The sequence below is a fragment of the Phragmites australis genome, chromosome 3 (genome assembly GCF_958298935.1).
Source record: "Phragmites australis chromosome 3, lpPhrAust1.1, whole genome shotgun sequence".
Classification (NCBI taxonomy): Eukaryota; Viridiplantae; Streptophyta; class Magnoliopsida; order Poales; family Poaceae; genus Phragmites; species Phragmites australis.
In genome coordinates, this window is record NC_084923.1 from 18,220,274 (window position 1) to 18,236,187 (window position 15,914).

At 46.6% G+C, this 15,914-nt stretch overlaps 1 protein-coding gene across 1 annotated transcript; it reads left to right on the forward strand.

Moving 5' to 3' along the window:
• Positions 1-1,233: 1,233 nt before the first annotated feature.
• Positions 1,234-15,901, forward strand: LOC133910553 (uncharacterized). The gene is made up of 5 exons (XM_062352909.1): positions 1,234-1,986; positions 8,110-8,901; positions 9,016-9,243; positions 15,113-15,408; positions 15,525-15,901. Exons 1-5 carry the CDS (start codon positions 1,234-1,236, stop codon positions 15,616-15,618), a joined length of 2,163 nt encoding a protein of 720 aa, XP_062208893.1. The 3' UTR covers positions 15,619-15,901.
• Positions 15,902-15,914: the final 13 nt, after the last annotated feature.

Genomic DNA, 15,914 nt, shown 5'->3' on the forward strand with positions numbered 1-15,914 from the left:
TGAAGCGGAATATGTTTTCGCGGGTAGTTGTTGTGCTCAATTGCTATGGATGAGGAAAATCTTGTTAGATTATGAAGTTGAGTTCAAAATAGTACCTCTTTTGTGTGACAATGAAAGTGCCATGAAAATAGCCATAAATCCAGTCCAACACTTTAGAACCAAGCATATCGATATTCGCCATCATTTTCTTAGAAATCATGTATGCAAAAGCGATATCCTAGTAGATAATTTGCGGACCAAAGATTAATTAGCGGATATCTTCACAAAACCTTTAGATCAAAGTCATTTTTGCAAGTTAAGAAATGAGCTTAATGTCATCGGCTTCTCAAATGTTGCTTGAACCTTCGGGCACATGTTGTTTGAAATACCTTTATGTTATAGCTATCTTACCTTTTGGCTCACATGCTCATATTACTTATATTTAATTTTGTTATTCTATCTTAATTCAAACATATATTTCTATGATCATGTCTATGTCAAATTGCATATGATTATAACTACACTCCTCAAAAGTTAATATGGTTATTAATATCCCATCTTGAATCAAAATCTGATGTTTGTGGAGCTATGTTGCTCCAACGGTTTGACCGCCATATCTATACTCGATCTGACCGCCACATCTATACAGAGACAATTTTCCCCTCTGCGCTCTCACGGTCTGACTGCACCTATCCTCGGTTTGACCGTCACAGCTATACAGGAACTTCTCGAGCTTCTGGCCTCCTGCGTTCTGACCGCGACGGCTATCGGTCTAACCGCCAGCTCCTGTTAAGTCCAATACCAATCATTTTCCCTTCTCCCCCAGACCTCAATGAAAACACAAGAAATTCCTAAATCTTCCGTTCCCGGTCAATCCGTGATCGTTCCCGGTCCAACTGCGGATAACTTCACCATGTCTTCTCAGTATTTTCTCGATTCCCTCTCTTTTACCATGGATTTTAAGGTTTTTCTTCGTGCCTAGGGTTTGAAAGAGGGGATTCATCTTATGAGACAAGGATTTAAGATAAGAGTGAATGCAATAGCATACTATGGTCTAAATTAGGATATGCTCAAAGATTGATCGGTTGAAACTTCAATTTCCTTCAAAATCCATCAAATCAGATTTGTCTGCGTGCTTGCGGTCAGACCGCGGCCTATGGTGGTCTGACCACCAATAGCAGCAGAGGCTGATTTCTTCACTGTTTATCATATATCAATTCTTTTTCCTTTATCTAATCACTTGTGACATCTTATATGATCAGTGGAGGTGGAAGTGGTCTTGGAAAGAAGCTAAAGAAGCTTGTGGCCGGTAGGGGCAAGAGTAAGAAAATAATGGTGGAATCTGATTCAGAGGATGACCGTCTGGACTCTGATTGGATGCCATCTCAGGACATTGGTGAGGAAATTTTTGCCGGTAATGCTGATCATAATATGGAAGATGCAAGTGATCAGGACTTTGAGATTAATCATCAAGCATATGTTGGATATAGAAAATCTTGGAATTCAACTGAATACACTAGAGCCAAAAACGTTTATCAATATGCTCCAGATAATGATACATCTCAACCTCATTTTCACACCATGATCCAACAAGATGCATTCTATGGTCATTTTCTCAATAAGAAAGTTTTTGAACACAAATGGATAGATTGGGCATATGTGAGAAGTCAGCGTAGCATGGATGTTCTAGCTGATATATTTCATGAGCTAGGTTTATATGAGTTAGTGAGCTTGAAATGCAATTGGAATGCCACTGTCATCCGACAGTTCTATGCGACTGTTGAGATTTCTCATGAATATGAGAAAATTGAGTGGATGACAGGTACAAAAAAATTTGAAGCTTCTTTTAGAGATTTTGCAAATGCCATCAGAACAGCCTATGATATTGTTTATGGCACCATTGATGTTAATGATGAAGTATGTTTCGCTGAAAATGTGTGGAGTACCTTCTATGAGCCACAGGGAGTTATTCCTAGATTCATACTTGGAACAGTAACTGGATTGAAGGTATTACCCGCAACAATTAATAAGATTGTGAGAGTCACTTTTGCTCCAAAAAGTGAAAACAATGATGCTATTCAGGATCACTATTGGAACATTATTAATCATATCATGAACAGGAGGAAGATAAATGTGATCAAATACATTTTAAAGGTCATTGATTATATCACAGTGAGCGTAACTCCAAACCTTTATTTTGCTCCTTTTATAATGTCTCTTGTTCTCATGAAGACAAACTTTCGATATCATCTTGTGATATCAAGCATGTGGGATACAAGCCATTCAAAGTTAATCCTCGCATTCTGAATAGAGGTCGGGGAGGACAGGGAGGTCCAGATGAGGAACCTCAGCATTATGTTCCTCCTCAGGCTCAGCCAGCTCTAGAGCCAGTTCCTCCTCAGTGGGCACCTCCTGCTGGTTTCTTTGATCCCTACATGGCATCCATTCAGCAGGGATTTCAGCAGGGTTTCGATTCTTTCCAGGCCAATTTTTAGCAAAACTTTTATCAGCCTATGATGTCAGAATTCCAATCGACTCGTCAGTCCATCTCCCTGGCTCGTGAGGACATGGCTGCACTTTATGCTCAGAACCAAGAATTGCATGAAGTGTTTCATAATCTCTCACTTGGACAGCAACGGCTTGATGATCGGTTCACTGCCTTCTCCGATCACTTCTACAGTGTTTATCCTCGTCCTCGTCCTCCTCCTCAGGATGACTAGACATTTTGGTATTTGATGTCAAAGGGGGAGAAATGGAAGAAGTGAAGAATTTTCTTCATTGCATATCTGCTTTGCATATTTGTTTAAACATTGTAATGAACTATGTCTGCATCTTTACTTCTTTTTGGTTAAGAACTATGTGATGAATCATATCTAAATATTGTAATATGTTGAAATATGTTTATTTGCTCATCTCTATGTTCTAACCTTGTTGGATGTCTCGAGGAAAATGCTCTTAAGTGATATATTGGTTTTTGGATATCTTATTGATTATATCTCTTTCCTTGGATCCATATATACATGGTAAACTCCGTCAAAATTCTCTTTTAAATCTATAACTTGTACCATTTATCCTCTCTTTAATATTATAAGCACATGTGTAGGGGGAGCTTACCTTGACCTGAGTTTTTATAGCGAATTATCTCTTTTTCAATCTTATATACTTGAAATTCTTGCTATAGAAACTCAGCTTCGAGTCTTCTTTTTGCTAATAGCTAAAAGTGGGCTCAAAATTTAAATCACATCACTTCTTAGTATTATTGTTGTCAATTACCAAAAAGGGGGAGATTGAAGCATCTAGGTCCCTAATTCGTGTTTTGGTAATTAATGACAATATGTCTTTTGTGGACTAACATACTTGAATGAGTTATGAAAAGGTTAGTTACAAAGATATTGCGGAGCTAGAAGTTGCATGAGTGGAAAACATGAAGAATGGCTAGCTCAAGGCAAATGTTTTTATAATTGTAGGGCATTTTCTTTTATCGGTCAATGGAGATTAGAGAAGAGAAATTGATCGGATTGATAGTATAAGTGCCGTACTATAAAGAGGGGTTAATGTGCGTCTACTTGGGGTATCTATAGTGCCATAATTGCTCAAACTTGCATTTCATATAGAGTGGAAAATTTAGTTTGAGAGAACCCATAAAAACTCATCTTTGGGGTGTTTCTGTGTACTGGCGGTCTGACCATCGGAGAGGCCGGTCTGACCGTTGTATAAAGCCTCATCTATGCTGAGCTGAACCCAGTCGCGGTATGACCGCCGGAGAGGCCGGTCTGACCGTTGTACAAAATCTCCTCAAATGCTGAGTAGAACCAAGTCCCGGTCTGACCGAAGGGCATGTCGGTCTGACCGAAAATTACAGTTTGATATTTACTCCTTGAAGGCCTCCACCCGGAAGATGGATTCCACATATTCCATCGCCCTTTGGCACTCCTCCTATAGTCTCCTCGGCTACGAGCCCGGCTACTGTGACCCCCTTCCGAATGAGGTCGAGGTTGAAGTTGTGATCACGGCTGCGATAGCACCGAAGGATGTACCCAGCCGCATCCCTCACCGCCTATGTCACATCCTAGGCACCCCTTGTCGCCACAATACCCAGAAGATCGAAAAACTTTTCTGAGAGAACTTTGGTGGCATAGGTCCAAGCCTGGGCTATGCATGGGTCCTTTGGGTCGATGATCTCCAGCTCTAGGCTCCTCAGGGGCTCCTTGAATGGCTTAAAAGCATCTTGGAGAATGCTACGAGTGGTGCTCTCATCCTCCCTGAGCTGGGTGTGTTCGGCGACGAGCGCAGCTTTTTGTCGTTGGAGCTCACCACACTTCTACTAGAGCACGAGCTGCGCTTACTTTTCTTCGTCCAGCTGCCTCTCCAGTTCAGCTCATGTACTGGCCACCACTTCCTTATCGTCAATCAACTTGTGGATAGAGGTCGGGAAGTGGGTGGCCAGGGAGAATAGGTCAGAGGCCAAAACAGACTCCACTACCGGCTCCGCAGGCACGGGAGCCACAATTAATGCTCCTGAGGTCAGAGCTGCTACAGGCTGGGGGGGACAGAACGTGTTGCTGAGGTACTGGTGGAGGAGTTACAATCGGGGACATAGGCGGGGTCAAGGATTGCAGCGACAACATATTTACGAAATCAAAAAAAGAAAGAAAACTCGAGGTATTTATGCATAACCGGAAACTTTACTGTTGCGACAGAGTGCTGAGCAAAAGCCTAGATCTCGTAAAGCCGCTGGGTCAGCTGGTCGGGGAGGATAGTCCAGTAGTTGAGCCACCAGAGCTCGGCGTTCCGCGAGCACGTTTGGATGCCTCTATGGTAGACGGGCCCTCAATCGGTCTCTCCCCCCTTGCATCGGCGCTAGGCCAATGGTGGTTTGACCGCTCTCGGTATAGTCAGAGCGAGACTGGTCGGAGCGCGCATGGTCAAAGCGAGTCTGATCGGGCCAATGTTGTTCAACCCTCTACAGACCGACATTGCTCACAGAACCGCCGCCTACGGCCGCTACCCGACTCTGAGCAGTATAGTCACCTTCTCGACCAGTTGGGCCGACATCATGACCAGACGGGTGGTCGGCTGGAGTGGCGCTAGGAGACGAAGAAGGCATGGTGGCAGCAAGATCAACTTCTTGGGCTGTCTCCGTGATCTCGGGAAGATCCTACGGTGATGCAAACCATGAAACCCTAAGCTAGGAGAAGACTTAAAGATGGAAGTTTCGAGAACGGGCTAAACATACCAATCTGAGCCAAGCCCTCTCCGACAGGGAGACGTCGCACAATGGAGGAGCATCTCACGACAGTCCATTCTTCCTCGGGGCTGCCGCCATGAGGAATTTGATCCACGACTCAATGGACTCATCAGAGACTGCATAAGAGAGATACTTAAGACACCACACGAATAAACAAAGAGCACCATGGAAGCGATTGCGATGTTACCTAGAGAGCTCCCCCTGGTGATGTTGTCACTCCCGGTATACATATATGCTGGATGTGCGCTTTTCTGCAGTGGGCACAACCAGTGTTTGATGAAGTCACGGACAACATCTGATCCCGTTATCCCGGTGTTCGTGAGGTTGTTAACCCTGGCTGGGAGGCTCAACAGCTCCAAAGTGGTCACAGGGGAGTTCCCTTAGCTCTCAAAGACCTATGCTAGTCTATTTGGCACACAGATGTTATCCAAGGAATCATCCGTCTTGAGATAGAATCATTCTTCTCTCCAGCCCAACCACGATGACTAAGGCCCATCTCAAGGTAGGAGCCCGCGATGTCATCACGACAGCAGAATCTGCAGCTCCCGGTGTCTGGCCCGGTATGCAACCTGGCCATGTAAAAATACCTGAAGAGATTGAGGCATGGCTCGACCCTAATAAAGTTCTCGCACATATGAGCAAAGACGCTCAACATGATGAGGGAATTGGAATTGAGGTAGAGGTGGAAGATATCGTAGAAGGAGATGACAGTGGTGAAGAATTTAGAAAAGGGCAGCACAAGGCTGACCAAAAAGAAAGAGGCAAACAAAATGATGTCGTCCTTGTGGGGAGCAAGCACATCCTCCCCCGGGCGGTACCCCGAAGAAAGACAACGAGGGAGCAGATGTTTGTCGTACATCTACTTCAGCTTCGCTGTAGTGCACTTGGACTTGGGAAAGTCTGGATTTTTACTGGTGCATGACGCCATTGGGAGCGGCAGGGGTGGTTACGGGAACACGAGTGGAGATAGAGATGATGGGCTCTGAGCAGAAGGGCTTGGAGGCTATGGGGGATGACGAAAGGATTCATGGGCAAGAGTTGGCTTTTAAATTTATAGGGCAATCGCAATATCTCAACCATCGCACAAAGCTCAGTCGTCTCAAAATTCGAAAGGTCGTGCTTTGAGGGCCGAAATTTCCTCAGGTCCGGTGGAAATCAATGTCTGTCTCTCCCACGATGTCTCTCTCTGGAAGTTAAAAAACTCCCATCAAGATGCGGTTTTGTGGGCCCGGCATGAAAGTGGACTGTGTTTATGGCCACTCCCAGGGTGAACTCGTGTTGACCTGAGGCCCAGGTGGTGTGAGTCCATTCACAACATTGCAGCGAGCCATTTAGACCACCACATCCGTGAGGGAGCTTGAGGGCTACTATCGATGTATAGAATAGTGGGTCCCCTTTTCTGAGGGCCCACATCAGCCAATACCAGTTGATAGAAGATTCTTTCCCGGAATAGGATCCCATCGCGTGATCAGTTTGCATCTTCGTGACTAGGATCCTTACCACATAAGGGATTCTCACGACCAGTCTTCGTTGGTCGTGGTATAGGTACTCATCAAACTAGTTTATTCTCATTAAATGTATTTCACTCAAGTGGTTTCCTTCCCTAGACACTCCTCCCTAGCGGATAGGTCGTGGCCGGCACAGTGGTGCCATGCCCCGTCCGGTAGCATTAAACATTACGGGATAGGCTCTTAGGCGTGCCAGACTGCTTCATAGGCGTACATGCAAGATCGGTGATGTGACAGGGCGCACCGACTGACCAGGGTGACGTAGACGTGGAGGTGTTTAGCGGATAGGATGAGCTCGGGTGCTTCATCAGAACAAAAAGAGGCACGTCCGCCGCCCATTTTAAATAGTCTAGGAGTAAGAGGTTTAGCTAAGGTATAAGTCAGCAGAAAAAGGCATACTTGTAAGTTCTCATTCTCTCTAGTATGTAAAGAGAGGAGAACTCAGTTTGTAACGGAGAAGGAAGGATCAAGAAAACTCATTTGTAACCAGTTCACAAACACTGATAACAAATACACATGACATATAGTTGTTATCCTTAGAGAGACCTGAACCTGGATAATCGTTATGTTCTTGAGTTCATCATGAACCACACATACCGCAAACATCGTTCACGCACCCATCGACTGGTACACCCCATTATCAGGAATTAACTCTCGATAACTAACAAGTGGTTCCAATTGTATGAGCGATGCAGAGTCTGCATTCGACAGACCATGTTGCGTGGTGAAGCTCGAATCAAACTTCATTCTTGGGCCAGGGGTGAAACCGTATATTTACATGCACTGGGTCAAGCTAGAACAATAAATACGAATAACTAAACACGTTTCTCTATGATATTATACATATTCACCAGACCAAACTGGAAGAGATTTGAGCAACCAAACACACCTCAAGTGGACAAGCAATGCGTAGGCATAGGAGCACATGTCTTGCGCTTTCCATCCTCGTCGACATGCCTCCCTTTCAAACCATGTATCCCTTTGAATTTTTAAATAATATTATTTTATTAAAAATTATAAAAATAATATCTAAAATATGATATTTATATAAATAGGTACCTACCAGTATACAGAGTGCCAACTACGTGTCAGCGGGCCTTAGGGTCGATCCTGTTTTCCGCAGATGATATTTAAAGAATTTTTTTTAAAAAAATACGATAACTATTTTTGAACATACTGTCGATAGATATAATAATTTTTCATATAATGGTCATCTCCGTAGAAGATCAGATGGAATGACTTGTCTGACACAAGAAGGACACTAGAAAGGCCGATAGAAGTAGAGCCCACGTGTTGACAGTATATATTTATACATATGTCAGATTTTAGATATTATTTTTTAATTTTTAATAAAATAATATTATTAAAAAAAAGCTCTATTCCTTTCCGCATTTACTCCTATCACGCTTCTCTCTCCAGTCCACTCCCCCTCGCCTCTTTCTTATCCCCCAAGCAAGCAAGCAGAGGGAAGGGAAGCAGGGCCCGTCTCTCCCTGCGTCTCATCTTCTTGCTCAGTCCAACGATCCAGTGTTTGGTGCTTGTCTTCGCAAGCCCAACGGGTTGGGTGAAGACGACCAGCGGAAGCAGATGATGGGTTCGGGGCGGGATCATGAGCCGGAGCGGAGACCAGGGGAGGAGGAGGAGGAGGCCAAGGAAACAGAGCCCGGCGACGTCGCCGGCACGGAGGCAAGCTGCGACTACTGCGGCAGCGGCGCGGCGGCGGTCTACTGCCACGCCGACGCCGCCAGGCTCTGCCTGCCGTGCGACCGCCACGTGCACGGCGCCAACGGGGTCTGCTCCCGCCACGCCCGCACCCCGCTCTGCGCCGACTGCCGCGCCACCGGGGCCGTCTTCCGCCGCGCCGCCTCCGCCGCGCCCACGGGGGGACTGTTCCTCTGCTCCGACTGCGACTTCGGGAGGCACCGGGACGGCGGGGAGCCGCCGCTCCACGACCGCTGCGCGGTGCAAGCCTACACTGGGTGTCCCCCCGCGCACGAGCTCGCGGGGCTCCTCGGGGTCCCCTTCTTCGAGAAGCGGGCTGCCGCCGACAGCGACGGGTGGTGGAACATCTGGGAGGAGCCGCAGGTGCTCAGCTTGGAGGATCTGATCGTGCCCACCACCCCTTGCCATGGTTTCCAGCCTCTCCTCACACCATCATCGCCCAAGGTAGTATCACTGACTTCTATCACTGCTCTTACTGTCCGACAAAAGTTTATCTTTTTTTTTTTTTACTTTGGTTTCTCTGGTCTAACTCTCTCGACTGGATATCCTCTGCACAAGAACCGAAGCATCCCGTCAGAGGGAAAGATCAACGAGGAGATCCTCCGGCAGCTCGGCGAGCTCGCAGAGTCAGACGGCGGTGTGCAGGCAGCAGCAGGGCATGAGGATGCAGAGCAAGCTGGTGACCAGTTCCCTTCATGGGCACCGCCACAGTATATCACTGGGCATGGCAGTTTTGGAAGAGAGAACAGCCGTGAGGTTGCAACCATGCCTACACCGGGTTACGAGGTTTGATCCATGGCCTTCAATCTCTGTGATGACTAATTGCTCCAATTATTTACAAATTATGGATGCACTCAGGAATTTTCGCTGCAATTGTTTATCAACCAAGGAATTGAGCGACAGCCTTAATCTGAAATTCGTACTTCAACCACAAATAGTGTCCGAAGAATTTCCATTTGAACAGCAGAAATCATAAATATCCTGCATCATATGCTTCTTAAAATGCACTTTTCCATTAAGTCATGGCTATTTTATGAGGGATATATTCTGAAATGCCAAGTATCAGCAACTCAACATACACATCTATTGGAGTAAGAGGAAGACACTGTAGTTAAGAATCTCCCGAATTTGACTTTGATAACCAGGATAAGAATACCATAGCGAATTATATGGTTCTGTTGCTCTCTTTTCTTTTCTGCTATACCAACCGAAGATTCGTTTTATACCTGCTGATCCATAGCAGAGTTATTGAACCCAAACAACAATCTGATACTGCCAGTCTTCGTTTCGGCCATTCCTTTGTTTAGGAAGTATACTTAGTACTGCTACATGTTGTAGTAGAACTTGGTCATGAAAACCAGACTAGGTAAATAATGATGAAGTCTAATCCCTGCACGATGTACTCCAACTATCTGCTTAAGTTTCGGTCTCGTTTGTTAGCTCGAGTCTGTTAGAGTCTGTAGCTTTAGCTTGTTCAGAATTCAGATAAGGATCAGGGTGCAGCACGATCGCAAGTCGTGGGATGGCGCGGCTAGTGGGATCGTGGTGTGCTTAGTTTTTGGCCACATCTGGTCATGTATTTGTGTGCTTGTTTATTTCTCTATTGAAGCAATGAAAGAGTCTGTAAATGCTGCAATAATTGCAGCACAAAATCATCAAGTTCAGTCTGAAGTTCTGAATTTACTGTAGCGCGTATTTTTCGGCGATTGCCGGACTTTCGTCAGAAAGACAAGAGGGAAAGAGAGAGCTGCGAGGTGAGAGATTTGCCGAGCTGATCCTGCGAGCTCCAACAACTGGCATCAGAGCTAGTAGCCGCTCCTAGAAACATGTCGATCCAATCGGAATCTTCCTCAAGGTCTCCGGCACGCTCGCAGTCTCCTCCAAGGCTTGGTACAGGCCGCAACCTAGCCCGCCAAGGCGATAGGGCTGGGGGGAGATGGTGGTGCAGTGTGTTGTGAGAGAGGCATCTGGTACAGTAGTGTGCCCGATGCTCACAAGCACGAATTGCCAGGAATGGAGGCTAGTGATGCGTGTGAGTTTGCAAGCTAAAGACTGTGGGAAGCAATTGGGCCCTGCGACGTCGACTACAGCGAAGACTGTTTCGCACCCTCAGCCATCTTTCGTGTGGTGCCACAAGAAATGCTGCCGACCTTGGTAGTGAAGAACACCACGAAGGCAACTTGGGAGGCAGTGCAGACAATGCGCATGGGGTTACGGCGAGTGCGGGAGGCGAACACATAGAAGCTGTGACACGAATTTGGGGAATCCACTTTCAAGCCGGGTGAATTCGTTGATGTCTTCTCCATGCGCATCAATGGCTTGGCTAACAATTTGCGCGTGCTCGGAGACAACATCACGGACGGTGAGATTGTGCGGAAATTCTTGCAGGTTGTCCCTGATCGGCTGTCCCAAGTAGTGATCTCCATTGAGACCGTGTTGGACATTTGGACCTCAACACTCTCATAGTGGAGGAGGTCACCGGTAGACTAAGGGTGGTCGAGGAACGCTACCAACTTAAGTCCAGCGAGAACAAGGGCGACCAACTTCTCACAGAGGAGGAATGGCATGCTCATATGAAGCAGCCCGATCACAATGATGACTAGGGTGGCTCTAAAAGTGGCGGGCGTGGCAAGCGACATGCCAGAGGGTGTGGACGCCCGAGTGATTTGCGTGACGCCAGCATAGGTGCGCGTCGGGCCACCCCCACTGACTGGTGCCGAAGCTATAGAAACCTCAGGCACTGGGCTAGGGAGTGTTGTAGCAAGCCTCAACACCACGAGCAAGCACACGTGTCCTAGACCGACGATGACGACACCTCTCTTTTGATGGCAACGACGGTCGTCGATTGTACTCCATCAGGCCATTGACCAAACAAGAAGAACGAGCTTCAGGTGGACGAAGGCAAGGTGTTTGCACACTTAGGCTAGGGAGGGGAGCGCGATCATACCACCTGGGTGCTGGACACCAATGCTACAAACCACATGACGGGGGTCAAGAGCCGCATTCTCGAAGCTGGACGCGGGTGTTCATGGCACAATGCAGTTCGACGACGCCTCGATTGTGAACATTGAAGGCCGCAGAGTCATCCTCTTCGCCTGCAAGGATGGGGAGCATCGTGCATTGGTTGGAGTGCACTACATGCCTCGTCTCACTGCCAACATCGTCAGTCTCAGGCAGCTCGATAAGATTGGCTACCAGATCACCATCGATGGCAGTGTGCTGCGAGTTCGTGATGAACGACGACAACTTCTAGCCAAGGTGAAAAGATCAACTTCACGCCTGTATGTTCTCAATCTGAACATTGTGCATCCCATTTGCCTTGTGATGCAAAGTGGCGAAGAAGCCTGGAGGTGGCATGCACAGTTTGGGCATCGCAGCTTCAGAGGGCTCTGAGAGCTCGCGCACAGAAACATGGTGCGTGGACTCCCTCATATTGCCCACGTCGAGCAATTATGTGACAACTGTCTAGCCGAGAAACAACGTCGAGCCCCATTCCCGAGCCAGGCATGGTGCAAAGCTGATTGTGTCCTCAAGCTTGTCCATGGCAACATTTGCAGGCCAATCACACTAGCAACGCCAAGCGAGAAGAGGTACTTCCTCCTGCTTGTCGATGACATGAGCCGATTCATATGGCTCACCTTGCTTGCGACCAAGGATCAGGCAGCAATGACGATCAAGGTGTTTTAGGCCGACGCAGAAGCTGAGTCTGGACATAGGCTAGGCGCGCTGCGGACGAACCATGACAACGAGTTCATGGCGCAGGAGTTCGCATAGTACTACGCTGCTGAAGGTGTGCGCAGGGAGCTCACCACATCGCATTCTCCCCAATAAAACAGTGTGGTGGAGCGAAGAAACCAGACTGTGCTCGAGATGGCTAGGAGCATGATGAAGGCGAAAACTCCTAGGCAGGTTTTTAGGGGAGAATGTGACGACTGTTGTCTTCATCTTGAATCAATCGCCAACAATGAGTGTGATTCACAAGACTCCATTCGAGGTCTGGTACGACAAGAAACCTCCTGTGCATTTCATTCGCACATTTGGTTGTTTGGCTCATGTGAAAGTACTCCAGTCACACCTGAAGAGATTGAAGACAGAAGCGTGCCCATGATTCTTGTTGGATATGAACACGAATCGAAGGCTTATCGGGTATATGATCCGGTGAAAGATTGTGTTCATGTGACAAGAGATGTGGTGTTTGATGAAGCCGCGTAGTGGGACTGGAGCAAAACTGGAAAAAAAGGTGGTGTCTAGTGATGGTGAACCATTCTGGGTCGAGGTGATCATTGTGTCGGTAGATGGGTACACAACTCCATCATCTCCTGCCGCTAACATGCCCACAACACCTGCGGCTACTTCACCAAGTTCCTTGAGGAGTCCAATTGAGTTCATGTCGCCACCGACGGGCACACTGGATTTGGATGCCGATCACGATGACTCAAGGTCTCGTTTTCGATTGGTGAACTAGATACTCGGGCTGGCATCTCCACCTGGACTGGCGTAGCACGAGCTCGTTGCAAATGAGCTCCTATTGGCTGTTGACCAAGAGCCCACCACATTCGCTGAAGCTGAGCAAGTGGAGTGGCGGCACGCAATGTTGGATGAACTGAAATCATTTGTAGAGAACGGGACATGGGTTCTCGTTGATCCTCCAACAGGACGGCACACCATCGGCTTGAAGTGGGTATACCGATCGAAGCACGATGAGAAAGGAGTTGTTGTGAGGCACAAGGCACATCTTGTTGCAAAAGGCTATGCCCAACGACATGGAGTTGATTTTGAAGAAACATTTGCACCGGTGGCTCGGTTGGATTCAGTGTGACTGATGATTGCGGTTACTGCTCGCTATGGCTGGCAAATTCATCATATGGATGTGAAGACGGCATTTCTCAATGGTGAGCTCATAGAGGAGATCTACGTTGAGCAACCACCGGGATTTGTTGACAAAGATCATCCACATCTTGTGTTGAAGCTGAAGAAGGCTCTTTACGAGCTTCGTCAGGTTCCTCAGGCATGGAATTACAAATTGGACATCAATCTTCATGGGCTTGGTTTTCAAAGAAGTAATACTAAGCATGCTGTGTATACATGAGGAGACAAGCATTCTCAACTGATGTTGGAGTATATGTAGATGATTTGATCATCATTGGGGCAATCAACAAGGAAATCGTCAAGTTCAAGAAGGAGATGAGCAATCTATTCCGTATGAGTGATCTGGGATCGTTATCTCACTATCTTGGAATTAAGGTATGCTAGAGGCCAGAGGGTTTCTCACTGAAGCAATCAAGTTATGCAGTAAAATTGCTCGAGAAAACTGGAATGATGAACTGCAATACCTGTTAGGCACCTGTGGAGGCTCGGGTGAAATTGTCCAAAAGGAGTTTAGCAGATGTAGTTGATGCAACATACTACCGAAGCCTCGTGGGAAGCCTTCGATACCTTGTTCATACATGGCCTGACATATCCTTTGCAGTAGGTTTTGTGAGCCGTTTCATGGAGGCACCAAGTCAAGAGCATCTTGCAGTAGTCAAGCATCTGCTGAGATATGTAGCAGGAACAATTCACTTTGGTCTGTTCTTTCTCAAGTAGAACAAAGGTGATCCTTAGTTGCTTGGTTTCAGTGATTCTGATTTGGCTGGAGATGTTGATGATATGAGGAGCACTACTAGAGTTGTTTTCTTCCAAGGAAGCATGACGATTTCATAGAAATCACATAAACAGTGTGTTGTTGCTCTATCTTCATGTGAAGTGGAGTACACTGCAGCGGTCACAGCAACTTGTTAGGGAATTTGGCTAGCAAGGCTCCTTGGTGACATTCTTGGTGTGTCAGCAATTGTCCCAGAGCTGAGAATTGATAACATGTCGGCCATCGCCCTAAGTAAGAATCTTGTCTTCCATGACCGTAGTAAACATATTGATACAAAATTTCATTTCATTCGGGAATGCCTGGAAGATGGGAGGATTAGCCTAGGATTTGTCAGCTTAGAGGAACAATGCGCTAATTTGCTCACAAAAGCTCTTGGTCGTGTGAGATTTCAAGATCAGGGCGAACAGAATGGAATAGTTGAGCTGAAGGAGTGCATGGATTAAGGGGGAGATTGATGAAGTCTAATCCCTGCACAATGTACTCCAACTATCTGCTTAAGTTTCGGTCTCGTTTTGTTAGCTTGAGTCTGTTAGTTAGAGTCCGGGTCTTTAGCTTGTTTAGAGTTCAGATAAGGATCAGGGTGCATCACGATCGCAAGTGATGGGATGGCGCGGCAAATGGGACTGTGGTGTGCTTAGTTTTCGGCCACATCTGGTCATGTAATTGTGTGCCTGTTTATGCATCTATTTAGGCAATGAATGAGTTTGAAAACGCTGCAAACAATTGCAGCACAAAATCACCAAGTTCAGCCTGAAGTTCTGGATTTACTGTAGCACGCATTTTCGGCGATTGCCGGACTTTTGTCAGAGAAAGACGAAGAGGGAAAGAGAGAGCGGTGAGGTGAGAGATTCGTCGAGCTAATCCTGCAAGCTCCAACAAATTCTGCAGTGTAATAGCTAAGAGGTCTGGAAAACATAAACCACATCAGCAATTGTTTTCATTGCGTGTTCTTTGCACAAAGTGCTTGCTTACTTGGTAATTGATTAACATGCTGGTTTTTTTGTCTGACAGAATAGCAGCTGGAACAACAATGATTACCATGCCCTAAATGATGCATGCAAGGTCGAGATCGCATATGAGCAGGCTCCAGTCAGCTCAGCTGAAGCATGCCTGTCATCATTTGTTCCGATGTCGGAAATTTGTCCCAGTATGAGCAATGGTAGCAGTATGGAGGGTAACCACCAGGCAAATCCTGGCTTTGGTGTGCCGATGCAAGCTTTCCCCAAAAGGGGTGGCTTTGATGTTGTTCCCTGCCCTGACCGGGACTCCATCATTTCACGCTACAAAGAGAAGAGGAAGGCAAGAAGGTAATATATGGATGTGCCATGGCATGATTTTTTCCCCTGTATTTTTCTTGGTAAGGATCAGTTTGGAATTGTGCATCTTCTTACATAAATCACCGTGTTGCAATGGACTCTTGCAGATTCGATAAGCAGGTCCGATATGAGTCCCGCAAAGTTCGTGCTGATGGCAGGCTGAGGATCAAGGGGCGTTTTGCAAAGGCAAATCAGACTTAAGCCTTATTTTGCAATCTATTATGCATCTTGGACATGAAGAAAAACCTAATTAGGAGCAAGCGCAGATAATACAAAAATGTGCCAGAGTTTTGTTTGTCTCCAGCTTCACAGCTGGTAATTCTTAAGACAGTTCTAATAATGTATGTTGCCGCCATGTGGCTACATTATGTTGAGGAGAGTTGATTTTAATCCAACCCCTGTATATAGTCTTGCACTTGCAAACTCGACGGTTTTGTCATGTTGGTATATCATGTGCAGGCAAAGAGCACCGCCATTATGTTTATTTTGGCATGGTT